General features: G+C 46.6%; 1 protein-coding gene across 1 annotated transcript in view; it reads left to right on the top strand.

The window, feature by feature from the left end:
• Positions 1 to 15,532, top strand: part of LOC128098234 (collagen alpha-4(VI) chain-like) — a 112,468-nt gene extending 96,936 nt beyond the window's left edge. Inside the window, exons 33-37 of the mRNA XM_052719067.1 lie at positions 176 to 266; positions 3,559 to 4,242; positions 7,891 to 7,987; positions 8,977 to 9,188; positions 14,986 to 15,532. Of these exons, the coding sequence (XP_052575027.1) occupies positions 176 to 266; positions 3,559 to 4,242; positions 7,891 to 7,987; positions 8,977 to 9,188; positions 14,986 to 15,053 (1,152 nt within the window). The 3' untranslated portion in view covers positions 15,054 to 15,532. The remainder of the gene's footprint in view (positions 1 to 175; positions 267 to 3,558; positions 4,243 to 7,890; positions 7,988 to 8,976; positions 9,189 to 14,985) is intronic.
• The last annotated feature ends 1,014 nt before the right edge of the window (positions 15,533 to 16,546 follow it).

Raw genomic sequence — 16,546 nt, 5'->3', positions numbered from 1 at the left:
ATTGTGTTATGTAATGTCGAATTATTTGTAAGTATTTATTTATGTAATCATATATTTCTTAAGAACAACATTAGTGTCTTTTTTAATCTGACTCAGGAGAAAAAAAAGCCACAAAGACCATGACCTGGGATTTAACCCAGCTGATTATGAATTTGTGTGTGTATGCTTGAATTAGGTGGACGGACTCAAGGGATTTCACTTGTTTACATGGGAGACAGAGCGCCAGCAGGATGTGGAGCGCCTGGCCAGCTGCACTCTCTGCTATGGTAAGAGCTAGGACATTGCTTCTGATCGGACTGATGGCTTGAGAGTGGATGGATAAACTGCTGGCCATGGGCTAGGTCTGCTCTGCAGATGTGCATTTGCTGGGCATGTGCAGGGCTTTAGAATCTGGGAATTTTATTGCATCTGGAGTTTCAGTTTTTCTTAGGAAGTCAGAGTTATCCTGAGAGGCACAAACACTGCATTCCTGGGTAACCACACACAAGAAGATGCCTGGCTCCTGATGGGTCGAGTGACCGCTGTGTCCCACAGTTCCTCCTCCCCCACTTTGGCATATTCCTGATACATTCTGTTTCACTTATCCCCTTCAAGGTTCCCATATGTGTCTGGGCGTGAGAGTCATCCTTTAGCGGCACCTTTGTGTGATGGGCAGACCACTGGACTAAGAGTCAAGAGTCTTGGGTTCTAGATAATGGATCTATTTCTGGTCAGTAGTGAGATCCACCCTCTTTCGGTCTCAAGCCTCCACCACTGTATCCCACACTACTCACTAGCTTGAGGGAACTCTCTGTAGAAGCACACACATGCCTACCTGTAAGGCATTCCCAGCCATACACACTTCACCCAGGTCAGTGTGGTTGAACTCTAAAGAGGATGTAGTCATGCATTGCCCTGAGAGAGAAGGCAGATTGAGGAACTGCATGTGTGGACTATGCCATGGCTGAGAAGCTGCATTCACACACATCAGCTCATGTGACACACGGTCTCTCTTTCAGTCCATTTCTCTTCTGTGGAAACCTAACCTCATGGGTGTTCCTTGAGATCTTACTGTCTATTAGGTTTTGTTCTGAGCACCTACATATATGAACTCATTTTTAAAACTGTAAACATAAGGCCGGGTGGCAGTGGTACATGCCTTTAATACCAGCACTCGAGAGGCAGAGCCAGGCAATCTCTGTGAGTTCGAGGGCAGCCTGGCCTACAGAGCGAGATCTAGGACAGGCACCAAAACTACACGGAGAAACCTTGTCTTGAAAAACCAAAAAAAAAAAAAAAAAAGTAAACATAAAAAACAACATCATCATTTTTAAATTAAATGTCTGTGTGTCCTAGAGGCCAGAGGTGTCAGATTCTCCTAGAGCTAGAGTTCCAGGTGGCTGTGAGTCACTCTATGTAGGTGCTGGGAATAGAACTTGGGTGTAAAGGTGGTGTGGGCTCCTAACCACTGGGCTATTTCTCCAGCCCATGAAAACAATCCCATAAGACGAGTGCTATTATTATTTTCAGTATCTCTGACAGATGGAGGTTGGAGGAGACAAGTTCATTTTCCCAAGGTCACATGCTGAGTAAGAAATGAACCTGGATCGAACTAAGCAATCGGGTTCATTTTAGATCTCACACAGAAGTGAGTGTTGCCAGACCTTTTTCTCTGGGAAGATAAAATCACATGCCTACTCCCCCAAATAGGGCACCAATGACAAACCAAAGTATGTTTCCACAAAAGTCCAACTTGGGGAACCAGTGAGTTTATTGGGCTTTCTTGCAAAGCATGGGTGAGGGGTTACTTCCAGGATGTGAGTGACCCCAAAGCGGTTGCACCATCAAAAGTCTCACACTTGCACGGAGGACGACATCCCCACAGCTGCACAGATGGAGTCCCCGCTTCAGCTGACCTTCCACCTCTTACATACAATAGCACTTCCTGAGACCAGGAGGCCACGTGCAGTTACAGAATCACATAGCCTAGATGGGAGGAGCAGGAAGGAGTGGCTGGGATCTCAGGGGAGGATCTGCCGCCCCTCCCCACCTCTTCCTTCTAGGAGGGAGTATCAGTAGTCAACAGGCCTAACCTGAGGGTCTCTTGCAAGTAGCCACAGGCACTCTGATGGAGATGCTGAGCAGTCTGTTAGAGGATTGTGCTCTACAATGGTGAGGTCGGTGAGGTCGGTGAGGTCGTACGGCGTTTTCTTCTCTATGCTTCCCTTATTTCACTTAACATAGCGTACTCTTGATTGACTCACGTCACAAATGGCAGAACATCCTACTTTTTGATAGTTTAATATTATCCTATTGCGTCTATACAATACACTTGTTAGTCTAATCACAATTCAGCATGTGCTTTAAAAAAATGAGTGTATCAACAAGCTCTAGCAGAAGGCCTAAGCACTCTACAGTAAGGATGAGTTCATGTAATACTGAACTTGTACCTCAACTATAATACACGATTTGTTGCCTTTATGCGTAATGGAAGGAAATGTAAAATTTCATTTCAATAGAGGTAGTGAAAATAAAGATGTCATCCCCTTCCATACTCTATAGATCCCTTGGAAGCCTATCGCCCGAGGTTAAGAACACCAGCTGACCACCAGTTCTTAATGAAAGGGTTTGTCTAATGGGTGGGTTCCTAAAACATAGGCAGAATACCTGAGCGCACGTCCATGTCAAAACCCTGAGCTCTGTGTTAGCTCTATTAAACTAGAATCCAAGCCGGGCAGTGGTGGCGCACGCCTTTAATCCCAGCACTTGGGAGGCAGAGCCAGGCGGATCTCTGTGAGTTCGAGGCCAGCCTGGACTACCAAGTGAGTTCCAGGAAAGGCGCAAAGCTACCCAGAGAAACCCTGTCTCGAAAAACCAAAAAAAAAACCTAGAATCCACATTTTTTTAAAAAAGTACATTAAAAAAGAAAAAAAAAATCCATCTGCCTGTAAGGCTGAACCAGCTTGAGAACTCCGAGCTGATGATCAGACTGTCATTTTAAAACCACCAACATTTGCTTTTATATAGGAAAATAAACATAAAATGTCAGTCTTACCTGGTTACTAAGTTCAGTTAGTTCTAGCAATCGATGTGTGTGTGTGCGTGTATGTGTTTGTTGTGTGTGTGTGGTTTCTCAGACATCAGCATGATGTTCATGTACTTGCTTAAGCAGTTCGTCGCTAGTTCTTTTTTATGGAGAGGAACAGACACTAATAAACCAGAGATTAGGAAGCCAGAAGGCCTAACACACATGTCCACCCTGGGCCCGGTGGGCGCCATGCATCCCAGGGTAGCTATGGATGTGGCCTGACACACTTGTAGACCCCAATACGCTTTTGCAGTGTCAATAGTCTTGACACCCCTGGCAGCACTGGAGAACATTCAGTGCTCAGTCAGCTTCAGTGTTGTCTTCTGGGAAATGGGCACCTGTATTGAAACTGACTGTCAGATCACTGTGTCATCACAGTTCCTCTGGGGCAGCTCTCAGGACAGGTGTCCTCCATGAGGCTGGAAGTGTGTTCTGCAAGGAAAGGAAGGATGCCTGGTTTAATTCTGGCCTTTCTTGTATTTCCTTGCTAGACAAGTGCCGACCAGCCCAGGAATGCGGGCCAGATGCTCCCAGGCCCCAGGAGTTGGACATGGACTTGGTGTTCCTGGTGGACAGCTCCCAGGGAGTCAGCACTGATGTATACCTTGGGGCTTTGCACCTAGTGGATTCGGTGCTTAAGGACCTGGAGGTGGCTGCACAGCCTGGCACATCCTGGCATGGGGCCCGTGCAGCCCTGGTGACACACACGACTCCAGGCTTTTGGCCTGGCATGGGTCAAAGCCCTGTGCTTGAGTACTTCCACCTGACCTCCTACGGCCACCGGACACAGATGCAAAGGCAGATTCAGGAGGCTTCGGGTCGCCTGCTGCAGGGAGCCCCCTCCCTGGGCCACGCCCTGGAGTGGACGCTGGAGAAAGTGCTTCTGGCAGCCGTGCTGCCACGGAGGTCACAGGTCCTCTTTGCCATCGTGGCCAGTGAGACAAGCAGCTGGGACAGAGAGAAGCTAAGGACCCTGTCCCAGGAGGCCAAGTGCAAGGGCATCACACTGTTCGTGCTGGCTGTGGGCCCAGGAGTGGGAGCCCAGGAGCTTGCCGAACTGGCTGGAGTGGCCAGTGCACCCTTGGAACAGCACTTGTTACGCCTGGAGGGCGTCTCAGAGGAGGAGGTAGCCTATGCCAGCAGATTCACACAGGCCTTCCTGAGCCTTCTAAAAAGTGAGTGGCGACAGGGGTGGGTATGGGTGGGGGTGGGGTGTAGGTGGGTGGGGTGGGTAGGGACTGGATTACCCTAGGTAGTGTTGGCCACAGGAACTTAGATATGTTTGGATGTTTTTTTAAACAGCTTATTTTTATTTTTTCAATGTTATTTTATTTGGTAGTTGAAAGTTTTTATATTTCATATCAGTTGGTAATTTCATATGGGAAAATAATGTATTTAGATCACATCGCTCCTCCCGCTTCAACTCTTCCTGAACCTTCCTCCACATCCTCCTCCTAACTTTGTCATTTCCTCCTCCCCCCTCCTCTTCCTCCTCCTCCTCCCCCTCCTCCTCCTCCTCCTCCTCCTCCTCCTCCTCCTCCTCCTCCTCCTCCTCCTCCTTTCTGTCCCCTCCTCATACTCCTCTTTTCCACCGAGTGGAAATTGGCAATTGGTTCAGGACTGTTTAGGAACATGGACAACCTACCGTGGGGTACGCCACTGAAGACAACCGACTACCTCCCCCCCCCCCCCCCCCCCCCCCCCCCCCCCCCCCCCCCCCGCAGCTGTCACCTGTATACGGCTGTTTTCCAAGACAGAGTCCCCAGCAAGCCTGCAAGTACCTTGCCCCTCTCTCCTCTCCTGGTGGCTTCGAGGCCCCAGGCTTCCATGTAGCTTCTCAGTTTTCTCAGTTACCAAAATGAGAATTTTGATCTGTCTCTTCCCTGATCAGGAAGCCGGGTGCCCATGGAGGAACTCAGAAGTATCTCTGCTGTGCAAATACACGGGTGTGTTTGCTCTCACCACTACTGCTACTTCCCAGTGGTAGATGGCCATGCTTCTCAGACTTTAACTCACACACCCATCCCCTGGGGATCATTCTTTAAGAAAGTAATTTAATTATTTTTATTTTATGTGCATTGGTGCTTTGCCTGGATGTATGCCTGTGTGAGGGTGTCAGAAGTCCTAGAACTGGAGTTATAGTTGTGAGCTCCCATGTGGATGTTAGGAATTGAACCTGGGTCCTCTTAACCATTGAGCCATCTCTCCAGCCCCAGCCCCCCGCCTCTCACCACAGGGATCTTGGTCAGGTGTGGATCTAGTTCTGTAGGTCTAGGCTGGGGTCTGAGATTCTGGGTTTCTCATCAGCTTGAGAATGATGCTGTTGGCCCATGGACCACAGGTTTTGTTTGTTTTTGGACACAGAGTCTTGTTATTCAGTCCAAGATGGCCTTGAACTGGCTGCAATCCCCCTGCCTCACCCTCTCAAGTACTGTGATTACAGACATGACACCATCTCAGCTTCCATGGACCACATTTTAAGTAACAAGGGTGCAGAACTTTATTTTTCTTCTATTTTCTTATTAAGTTAGCATTCAGAGCAAAGGGTTTAATTATGGCATTTCCATATATATGTGCCACTACACTTTGTTCTCCATCACCCCCTTTCCTATTGCCCCCTCTTAGGGAATCTCTGCTCCCTCTGGCTGGCTCCCCCCCTCCCCAGCTAGCCCTTCTGTTTCCACGCCACACATATTCCATTACCCTCTCTTCCATCCCCTCTTACAATCCTCTTTCTAGTTACATGATCTGTACATGCGTACATACCACACACACACACACACACACACACACACACACACACACACACACACACACAATTTTAAATATAAGTTCTGTATATTAGAGAAAGCAGGCAGTGTTTTGTATTATTATTTTGAAGTATAGGTTGAATTGGCAGAGTGAGGTCAGAAGTCCTTAGAGACATTCCAGAAAGTAAGGGTGACCAGTCAAGAGCCTGAGGTCTCCCTCTTCAGGTTGGGGAGATAAAGCCAACAGTGAAGACTCAAGGATGGAGACTGTGTCAGTGCATCTAGGCTGGAATTCTCCCCTACATCCCTGCCCCAGCAGCCTCACCTCCCATCACACTGAAATGAACCTAATTCGTGAGCAGCCAGGACCGAAGTGTACCCTGACATAATAGTGGAGACTTAGCGTGGGGTATGGGGAGTATTATCCTGGCCAATTCCAGGTGTTTGTCTTGCAGTGAGTAATTAATAAAAACCAAACATACTCAGGGTGTGCTGTGAGCTATGGGTGATGCTCCTTAGCCTCTATCCCGGGAGATTCGAGTTTCTCAGTGGATGTGACATCCCACTGGGGGTCTTGAGGGACATCTGCTCCTTCATCACTCAGGAGATGAAGGGATTCTGATGGACATCTTAAAGTACCGACATGGTATTTGTGGCCTGCCATTTGTCAGATCGAAGCATGGATGAGTTAATCCTAGTCCTAGCTTTGTTACTTGTGAACTGTGTGACAGTTGGAAAAGCCAAGGGCTTTCCCTGAGCCTTAGACTCCTGGTCTTTGCAGGCAGTAGTGGAGATGGCTTATAGCTCAGTGATTCTTTGAGACAGAAGCAGGCTGAAAGCAATCGCTTTTCTCATCTGTTTAACATAATTTCGCTTTCTTTTTGAGGTTTTATTAGATTGCACCTCATATTTCGTTATATTCTTTTATGTTGGGATATTATTTATCTAACGGAATGCACTTTATGCTTTTGTTTTGCTTGCTTTTGATTTGATTTTTTATTGTTTTATTTGTGTTTTTTTTTATATTTGTTTTATGCTTTGTTCGAATCCCTTTTATGGTCCTTTGATTTTAGACATGGACTTTTTTGTTCTTATTGTTCACTTTGGCCTTTATTTTTCCATTTATTTTATCTTGTTTCATTTTAGATTTTGTTTTGATTTTATGACTTTTCAATTTGATGCAGTATTTTGGTGGTGATTTTAGTAGTATTTTGTTTTATTTTTATGTTCTATTTTTTATTATTTTTAAATATATGTACATATATTTATATTTTCTGAGACAAGGTTTCTCTGTATAGCCCTGGTTGTCCTGGAAACTCTGTAGACCAGGTTGGTTTCTTGAACTTACTGATCCACCTACCTCTGTCTCCCAAGTGCTGGGATTAAAGGGGTACACTACCACCACCTGGCTTTAAATATAATATACTCTTTGAGAATTTCGTACAATGTATTTTGATCATAGTCACACCCCCTTCTCCCACTAACTCCTCCCAGATCCACCCTGACCTCCGTACCCCTTCTCAACATCACATCCTCTTTATACTTTTAGTAACTCACTGATCTGGTTTGTGCTGCCTATATTCATAGCTGTGAGGCCGTCTACTGGAACATGGCTGGCAGGGGTCATACCCTTTAAGAAAACTGATTTTGCCTCTCCTAGAAGCCATCAGCTATCAGTATCTCCTCAGACAGGGGTGGGGGCTTGTGAACTTCTTTCCACCCATGCTAAAATGTTGACTGGCTATCGTCTGCAGGCTGGGGACAGACTGGGGACAGACTGGGGACAGACTGGGGACAAGCAGTCATGCCTGCTGTGGGTTTATGAGGGCAGCAGTACGATCATGTCCAGATGTCTCTATTCTGCCCTGGTGATCCCCGACCTCTGGCTTTTACAATCTTTGTTCCTCCTCTTCCTTGAAGGTCCCTGTGCCTTACAGGGTGCAGAGTTGTGGCAGTGATTGGATGTCCCATGGGTGCCGAGTTCTCCACGGACACGTATTCTTTTCACTTAGATTATTTTTACATTTTATATAGTTTTATGTTTGATTTGATTAAAAAATGTTTCACATTCAGGTGGAATGAACCAGTATCCACCCCCAGAGCTCACTGAGGAGTGTGGAGGCCCAAACCGTGGGGATACCCTGCTGCAGTTAGATGCTCCTACCAAGAGGTGAGCTTGTGGTGAGGTGGACCCAGGGAGGTGCTGTCTTCCTACAGGCAGTTCCAGTCCTCAACTTGACCCAAACCTTTCGGGAAACTCTTGCGTTTGACAACTCTGATGATGTTTAGTGTTTCCTTTGTAATTGTAGCTCAGGTGGCTTTGACAATGTGATTCTCTCGCTCCCTGAGTTCTGGGATTACAGGTATGGTACCATGCCTGGCTCTCTTTTCTAAATTTTTTTTTTTTTGGTTTTCCAAGACAGGGTTTCTCTGTGTAGTTTTGGTGCCTGTCCTGGATCTCGATCTGTAGACCAGGCTAGCCTCGAACTCACAGAGATCCACCTGGCTCTGCCTTCTGAGTACTGGGATTAAAGGCGTGTGCCACCACCGCCTGGCTTCTAATGTTTTTTTAATATTAGAAGAATGGACCTTGAGCAGGAGAGATGGCTCAAGTTAAGAGTATTTGCTATGCTTGTTCTCAACATCCACATGCAGCTTTCGACCATCTGTAACTCCAGTTCCAGGGGGTCCAATACCCTCTTTTGTCTTCCATGGGCACCAGGTATGTACATGGTACACATAAGTACACAGAAGGCAAATAGTCTATACATAAAATAAAGATAATAAAAGTAATATAAGACCAATATTAAAAAAAATCAAAGAGTACATGGCTGCATAAAAGCCCAAAGTGAAAAACCCCACCCCACTGTAGCACCCATCCTCCACCCTCAAGTTTCAGAGTCAAAGTTGATGCTGTCAAGAGCCCATTGCTGCCCCTGGTCCAACCAGAGGGTAGTGTGAAACCTCAGCTCAAAGCCACAGCAGCAATATCCACCAAGGACGGAACCTCTCACTTTGGTCATGTGACAGGGTCTTGTGGGAGTCTTCTGTGATGCTGGAGGTTGAACCTAGGGCCTTGTCCATGTAGGCAAGTGTTCCACCTCTGAACTACATCCCCAGCCCAAGTCACGCAGTGTGACAAGAATTGCTTTCCTACAGGTTGTCCAAGCGCCAGCTTGGCACATCTGCCTTTGGTTATGACTCAGAAGTTCTCAAGTCACCAGACAGTTTTCTAGAAGAAAAGAGAGAAATCAAGATGACATCTATAGCCCAGCAGGAAGCAGTGGGAAATTATGAAATGCACAAGTCTGACACTGAAGAAAATGGTCAAGAAACACCAGCAAAAGAAAGACGTTTGGGCACTGCCTACGGTGAGACGCCAAACCATGGCTTCCTTGCTCTCTAAGTTGGATTCACTTTTTTTTTTTTTTTTTTTTTTTGGTTTTTTGAGACAGGGTTTCTCTGTGTAGCTTTGCGCCTTTCCTGGGACTCACTTGGTAGCCCAGGCTGGCCTCGAACTCACAGAGATCCGCCTGGCTCTGCCTCCCGAGTGCTGGGATTAAAGGCGTGCGCCACCACTGCCCGGCCTGGATTCACTTTTTAAAATCTTTATCTTTAAAACAACTTTTTGTGTATTGTGTTAATGTGTGCTTTTTAAATACACCTTTACTCACAAGGTTACTCACACAGCTGTAGAAGTGAAGACATAAAAAGAGCTTTCACTTCTGTAGAATACATTTCAGGGTATGGTGTGCCACCGTCTCTCCAGGAAGTGAGCCCAGACCACAAAGAATCAAGGGTCTGTTACAGTGGTTTTCAACCTTCCTCCTGCTGAAACCCTGTAGTATAGCTCCTCACATTGTGATAACCCCAAACCATAAAATAATTTTCGTTGCTACTTCATAACTGTAATTTTGACACTGTTATGAATCACAATTTAAATATATGATATGCAGGATATCTGATATGCGACCCCTGGGAAAGGATGGTTCAACCCCCAAAGGGATTGCGACCCACAGGTTGAGGATTACAGGTCTAGTACAAACAACCCACCAACCAAACGGACAGCTCTTGCAGATGTGGTGAACTTCTTTTAACCTTGAACTGAACTCCTTGGTAGACAGACTTCTTGGTCTATGAATGTCCACTGTGGTATAGTCTCATCACATTTAAGGAGCATTTTAAAATAACTGTAGGTTGGTTTTAGATCACAACAAGGAGAAATATTATGTCTTATCTGTGGTTGTCAGACTTAGCTGAACAATAAACATGTTATTGAGGGACATGGGGGGACTTTACTGTAATGTTTTCTAAAGTTATTTATTTTTATTTTCTGTGTATGGGTGTCTTGCCTGCATGTATGCCTGTGTACTACATGGGTACAGTGCCCTTGAAGACCAGAAGAGGCATTAGATCTTTAGCATTAGGGTTACAGATAATTGTGGCCCACTATGTGGGCTGCGGAAATTGAACACAGGTCCCCTAGAAGAATAGCCAGTGTTCTTAACCACATCTCCAGACCCCGACCTCAACACTGACAAAAGTCATCTGAGAAAGTGGAAAAGGTTTCTAATGAGTGGTTAGTCCTATTTAGATAAAGGGAGAGTTGCTGAATGTCCCTACATGGCTCATCCTCTTAGGGCTACTGGCTAGGTGGCCACGGGAGCGATGTAGTAGTTTCTGTGGCTCACTGTTCTGATCTATAAAGTGGGAATTAGATGAGTGTTGTTCTCTTAGGGTTGTTTTGAGGATAAAGCTTGTATTTTGTGTTCAAGACCTACTAAGCCCACCGCTAAGCTAACACCGTTAGCTGTTGAAATGTGGATGCCGTGCGTAGGTAGTTAGAACCTTTTAGATTCCAAAGCAACACGCATCCAAGAGAAGTAACAGAACTAGGAAACACAGGAATAGCAGCTCCCAACAGTGACTTCCCCTCCTTCGGTTGAAATGAACACCGGAAGAACTTGCACATAGATTATGTTTTCAGTACAGAATATCCTCAGCCAACCTTACTGAGGTGATGATTTGTAGTCCTGGATACACTTTGGAATCCTTTCTTACTAATCAAACTTGTTCTGGGACAATTTTATACATGTACATAATGTCTGCTTATTCTCAACCCCCACCCTCTGTTATTCCCCCCCCCCCCCCCCCCGTCAACCCTCCTCCCCACCCTCTGTTATTCCCTCCCCCCCCCCGTCAACCCTCCTCCCCACCCTCTGTTATTCCCCTCCCCCCCCCCCCCCCCCCGTCAACCCTCCTCCCCACCCTCTGTTATTCCCCTCCCCCCCGTCAACCCTCCTCCCCACCCTCTGTTATCCCCCCCCCCCCCGTCAACCCTCCTCCCCACCCTCTGTTATCCCCCCCCCCCTCCCCGTCAACCCTCCTCCCCACCCTACAAATCCCCTTTTCACAGTCTGTGACCCATGAACATGGCCACCTGTGTGAATTATGGGTTTGGAGCTATCCATTTGAACCTGGTGGGCTCAGCAGTGGGTATGCAACGGAATACGATGACTCCTTCAGCTGCCAAAAGCTCAGCAAGGAGGGGCAGGCCCTCAGGAGCCCCTTCCTCATCAATGACCGACTATTGACAGGGTTAATCTTGGGAAGACTCAGTTTGGGTACCACCATTCATGATTGCAAGGGCCGTGTTGGATCCAGAAGATGGCATTCGAAGCCCTCTTCTCTGTCTTCTGATCTTACACCCTCTCCACCCCTCTGGGATGTTCTCCGAGCCTTAGAAGAGGTGGTGTAAATATCTTATTTAGGACTGAGCATTCAACCACCACTTACCACCTGGGAATCTTGGAAAATTCTCCCCAGATCAGTTCAATCAGTCTTTTGGAGGAGGGGGTCCTTACAGGTGAGTCTCCAGGGCAATCAACAGTGACAGCCACTGCTCTGAGGCATCCTTTACCAAGATCAAGGAGATGGAGGATTGCTGCCTGGCTGTCTAATCCAGTGCCATCTATAAAACGGGCACTCCCAGTACTCCTCGACCGCCTGCTGCATGGCTCCACCTGGCGCTCTCTCCTGCTCTCCAAGGCCATCCTTAGCCTTCATGGCAACCTCAAACTCCTTCCTCCTGTTTCTCCTCCCACAGTTGCTTGTAGCTAGAGTTTTCCTGCCTGGCCCACAGTCAGGACAAATCTCTCTGACCTGCCAGCCCCACAGCCGCTCAGACCCGACCAAGTAAACACAGAGACTTATATTGGTTACAAACTGTATGGCCGTGGCAGGCTTCTTGCTAACTGTTCTTACAGCTTAAATTAATCCATTTCTATAAATCTATACCTTGCCATGAGGCTCGTGGCTTACCGGCATCTTCACATGCTGTTTCTCATCATGGCGGCTGGCAGTGTCTCTCTGACTCAGCCTTCCACTTCCCAGCCTTATTCTCCTCCTTGTCCCTCCTATACTTCCTCCCTGGCCACGGGCCAAACAGTGATTTATTTATTGACCAATCAGCAACACACTTGACATACAGACCATCCCACAGCAGCTCTCTTTTAATTTTTCAAAAGAAATAAAGGTAAATGAGCCAAACCTGCAATTTCTTTTACCTTGCCCCACCCACCCCATGCTCTCCCATGGGAGAAAGGCACTGGCTGGCCCCTGGCTTGTTCTGAACTGCGGAGGAAGACCAAAGTGCTTTTTTTCAGACCTCAGTGCCTTGAGTTCCTTGGGGACTTGGCCACTGTTGACTGTCACTTTCCTTTTCAAACCTCCCCCTTCCATTGGCTTTGGGGACAGCCAGTTTGCATTGGAGTAGACAACCATTTTGGGGCCAGGCCTGGAAAGTCACACCCCCATCTTCCTATTATCCATCCCTCATCTGCTCTCTGCTTCCTTTTTTCTTATCCTTTCATCTGCACAACTCCATTCTGAACACCTGTCAAAAGTGTGGATCTGATCACGTCATTTCTTATAACAGGGGCCTGGGTAAGGAACATCGGCCCTTAGAGTTGACCCACGTGCTCAGGCTCATGTTCCTGTATATTATGTTTACATGAGTCACACTTGGCCCTTGGTCTTGCTATTTGTTCCCAGCTTCTATGGTCCCCCTCATTCTCACCTGCCTATCTCTATCTACCATATCTGCTCATGAATTACTTCTGGTTTACCCCTCCTCAGGGTCCTCTCTGTGCCATTATGAAATTTTCATCGCCTCCTCTGTGCCCCATACTGTAGCTGGGCTCTGCCATAACACCTGCAACCTGCTATTGCACTTGCTTGTGAAGAATTTAGACAAGTGTTATCTCTTTTCCCACAAGCCAAGATGATCTTGACATATTTCCAGTTTTGGTGTTATCACCCAAGCATGCAGAGTTTTGTTTTTTTTTTTCCTTTCTTCCCTCTGAGTAGGGTTATATTGTAAAACATCTATACTGGGCACTAGAACAAGCCTAGAATTCAGTGAAATTGTAATTTCATTGTAGCTGCTCTTACACTCCCAAGCACTCCCCCGCCCCCATGCCCCTTTCTCTTTATCACTAGAGTCCATGGACTTGAGTAAAGTCCTAGACAGCTGCTGTGTCTGCCAAGAAGGCAAAAGTTAACATTCATGGGAAAACAATGGCTAATACAAAATTAGGGGTTCCAATAATTGCTTGAGTAAAAGCTTATTATTCTCCCATGTTGTATCGTACTAACACAGAAGGCTCAAGACTGCGAGGAACACCGGTGTTAGGCTTCAAGCAGTAGCTTAGGGCTGATTAGCTGAAAGCTCTGAGGACTTGCCTGTAGTTCTGACCAATATGGTAACCACCGGCCACATTGGCTGTTTAAGTCGAGATATTTTGAAAATCAATAAAATTGAAGTTTGAGTTTCTTGGTTGACCCAGACACACTTCAAAGGCTCAGCAGCCACATGGGCGGGAGTGTGCTGGTCAGCTAGATTTCCCATTTGATTCTGATGTTTGTGTCATTATGGAAAGTTCTGCTGGATGATACCACACATCACCTAGGAAAAACAGCCTCTGCTAGTCTCCCAGACCAGGCAAAGTGGGGCTTCCAAAGATGAGGGACCCTTGAAAGGGCTTGCACTGATGTGACAAGTCCTAGGTTTGTGGGTTCCAAGTAGATTGGCCTTGGCAGAGGCAGGGACAGCTGGTTGCTGAGCTCCCAGTCTCTTGGTCAAGTCAAGACAGAACAACTGGCTGTTTACCTTTGCAGTGTTTCTCTGTTGATTCCCACAAGGCTTTGGAGGTTTATTCTTCCTTTTCCTGACATCCCCCCAGAAGGGGATGATACTATGACAAACCCAAATGTGTCCGCCCCAGGCGCAGCATACTCCTAAGAGCAGGTCCTCAAGGACCAAGTGTGTTCCCATCCCCCTGGGTGTTGTGAGTCGCCTAGAAAACCAGCAGGTGTTGATTGTGCTAATGAGCAGTTGGTCTGCAGTTCCTGTGCGTTGTGCCTCCTCCTCCTCCTCGCCGCTGTATGATGTCTTTATCTGTAGTCCTCTGAAGTCCCAGAGCGGACGAATGAAGAGATGCCAGCCAGCATTCTGTGCTTCAGGGTTGGCCCAGGAAAAACACACTGCTCTATGATGTAAAGTATCTCCAAAGACATGTGGAGGGATGGGGTGTTACACAGCTGGGAAACCAGCCCCTGACTGAAAATCCAGGAGGTCCCAACCCTCATCTGGCTGTTATCTGCTGCTGCCATTGTTAAAATCTTCGAGGCATGCCATGTTCCTTTTTCAGTTGTTCCGTTTTTAAGTTGTTGAGCAAAACCCAGGATGCTCCAAATGATAGATAAGCTGGATTTGTGTAGGTTATCAGGAAGGCTGGTCAAGTTTGGGATTGAGCAAAGGACTGAGATGTTTTGCAAAAGGAAAAGAAACAAGCATCTCAGTCTCATAAAACTTCATTTATTCATTCACTCATGTATATGTCGTGTATAATGTATCTTTATTCCATGCACAATGATAATTACATCTCTATGCACATTGCATATATTGTAACATATGGCTTATTACACCACACTTGTGATATTAGGCTTAAAAATATTGCCACTGTGATTGAGGAAGTTGAGGCTCAGACAGGATCATTACCTTGCCACCGTCACGTAGTCAGTTGCTGGTGAGGTGGGGTTTCAGTGCCTGAGACACCGGACCCATCACATTGGAGCTCAGCTCTCTCCCCATTTCTTTGCTTGCAGGTCCTTGTTCCACGGCTCCTGAGGAAGGCGAGTGCCAGGATTATGGTCCTAAAATGGTACTACAATAAGGAAGAGCAAGCTTGCCAACTCTTCTGGTTTGGAAACTGTGGGGCAGTGCCAACCGGTTTGAAACCAGAGAAGAATGGGGGACATGGTGTGCTCCTAGCTAGGCTGAGCCTTGTAACTGGTGCCCTTCTTTTAACAGTTAGACCACGAGACTGGCCTTACTCTGGCCAAAGCAGTCTACCCAGCTCGTGACTGACAAAGTGCACTCCACAGCCCTGGATATTACATTATAACTCCCTCCATTGTTTCCTGCCTGTGGAGCCTTAGACTAGCTCATTTGTAAATTCTAATTTTTCCCTCGTTTTGAAATCAGTTTTAGAGAATTTTATATAAACTGTTTTGGTCATATTCACCCATACTCCAGCTCCTCCAAGATCCGCTCCCTTTCTCCTGCCAATACAACTTTGATCCATCTCTTTTTTAAAAAACTCGCCAATTTGTTGACTCCCCATGGGAGGCCTTACCCTTTTGGAGGAGTGGATGGGAGGTGGATGAGTGGGTGGGAGGCTAGGGGAGGGAACAGGAAGAGGGATGGGAGGGGGAACTGTGGTTGGTATGTAAAATGAAAAAAATTTAAATAAAAAAACAGCAAAACAACTTGCCAAGTCCAGTTTATGCTGTCCATATGTGTGGCCTTCCATGGAAGCATGATCATAGCAGGAGCTACATGTAAAGAAAACTGACTCTGTTTCTCCCAGAAGGTATCAGTTGCCAACAGCTCCTTAGCCTGGGGTGTGACTGGGTGCCTGCCTTCCCTCTCCGTGCTGGGATTTTAATTGGCTTGATCTTGCACAAGCCTTGTGCATGCTGTCACAACAAGTGCCAGTTCATGTGTGCACCTGCCCTGCTGTGTCCTGAAAACATTGTTCCTGGTGGTCACCCGTCACCTCCGACTCTTCCACTCTTCCTACCCCCTTCCACCATGATCTCTGAGCCTTGGGAGGAGGGGCCATGAGACATGCTTCAGTGAGGGCTGAGCATTCTGCAGACTGGCATTCTCTGCACCTTGAGCAGCTGTGGATATCTGTGTTTCTCTGAGTGGGCTGAATGACGCATTAATGTGTAGATGTCCTTAGGAAGGACCAAATTCTGGTTTTTTAATAATAGTAACCAAACCTTTTCTGAACATTAAATGGATTGGAAGTGAGTGGAAAAACAACTTGAGTTTGACCTGTCACGTTGTTTTAAAAATGTTGGGAGCTACACAAGTATAAGAAAAATCAGTAAAAGGAGTAAGCAGAACTTCAGGAATGAGTTGGAAATAGATTTTTCTTCTAAGTCAAAGAGGGAGCCCGGAAGAGGAACGTGGAATGTAAAATTAATCTTTACTACCTAATGTAAATGACGAACAAATAAAGTATTCTTCATTAAGTCTTTGGCGTAAGATTGCAGGTGACTCCTACACTCTGACATAGCAGTTGGGAGAGGAGACAGAAATAACTTCTATGGGACCAGCCCTTTGCCACTGATGGCACCCATCATGGACTTCTCTTCT

This window comes from Peromyscus californicus, unplaced genomic scaffold (genome assembly GCF_007827085.1).
Source record: "Peromyscus californicus insignis strain IS unplaced genomic scaffold, ASM782708v3 Scaffold_11__1_contigs__length_118956290, whole genome shotgun sequence".
NCBI classification, from domain to species: Eukaryota; Metazoa; Chordata; class Mammalia; order Rodentia; family Cricetidae; genus Peromyscus; species Peromyscus californicus.
The sequence above is the reverse complement of the archived record's forward strand: the minus strand, read 5'-3'. Positions and strand labels throughout refer to the sequence as shown.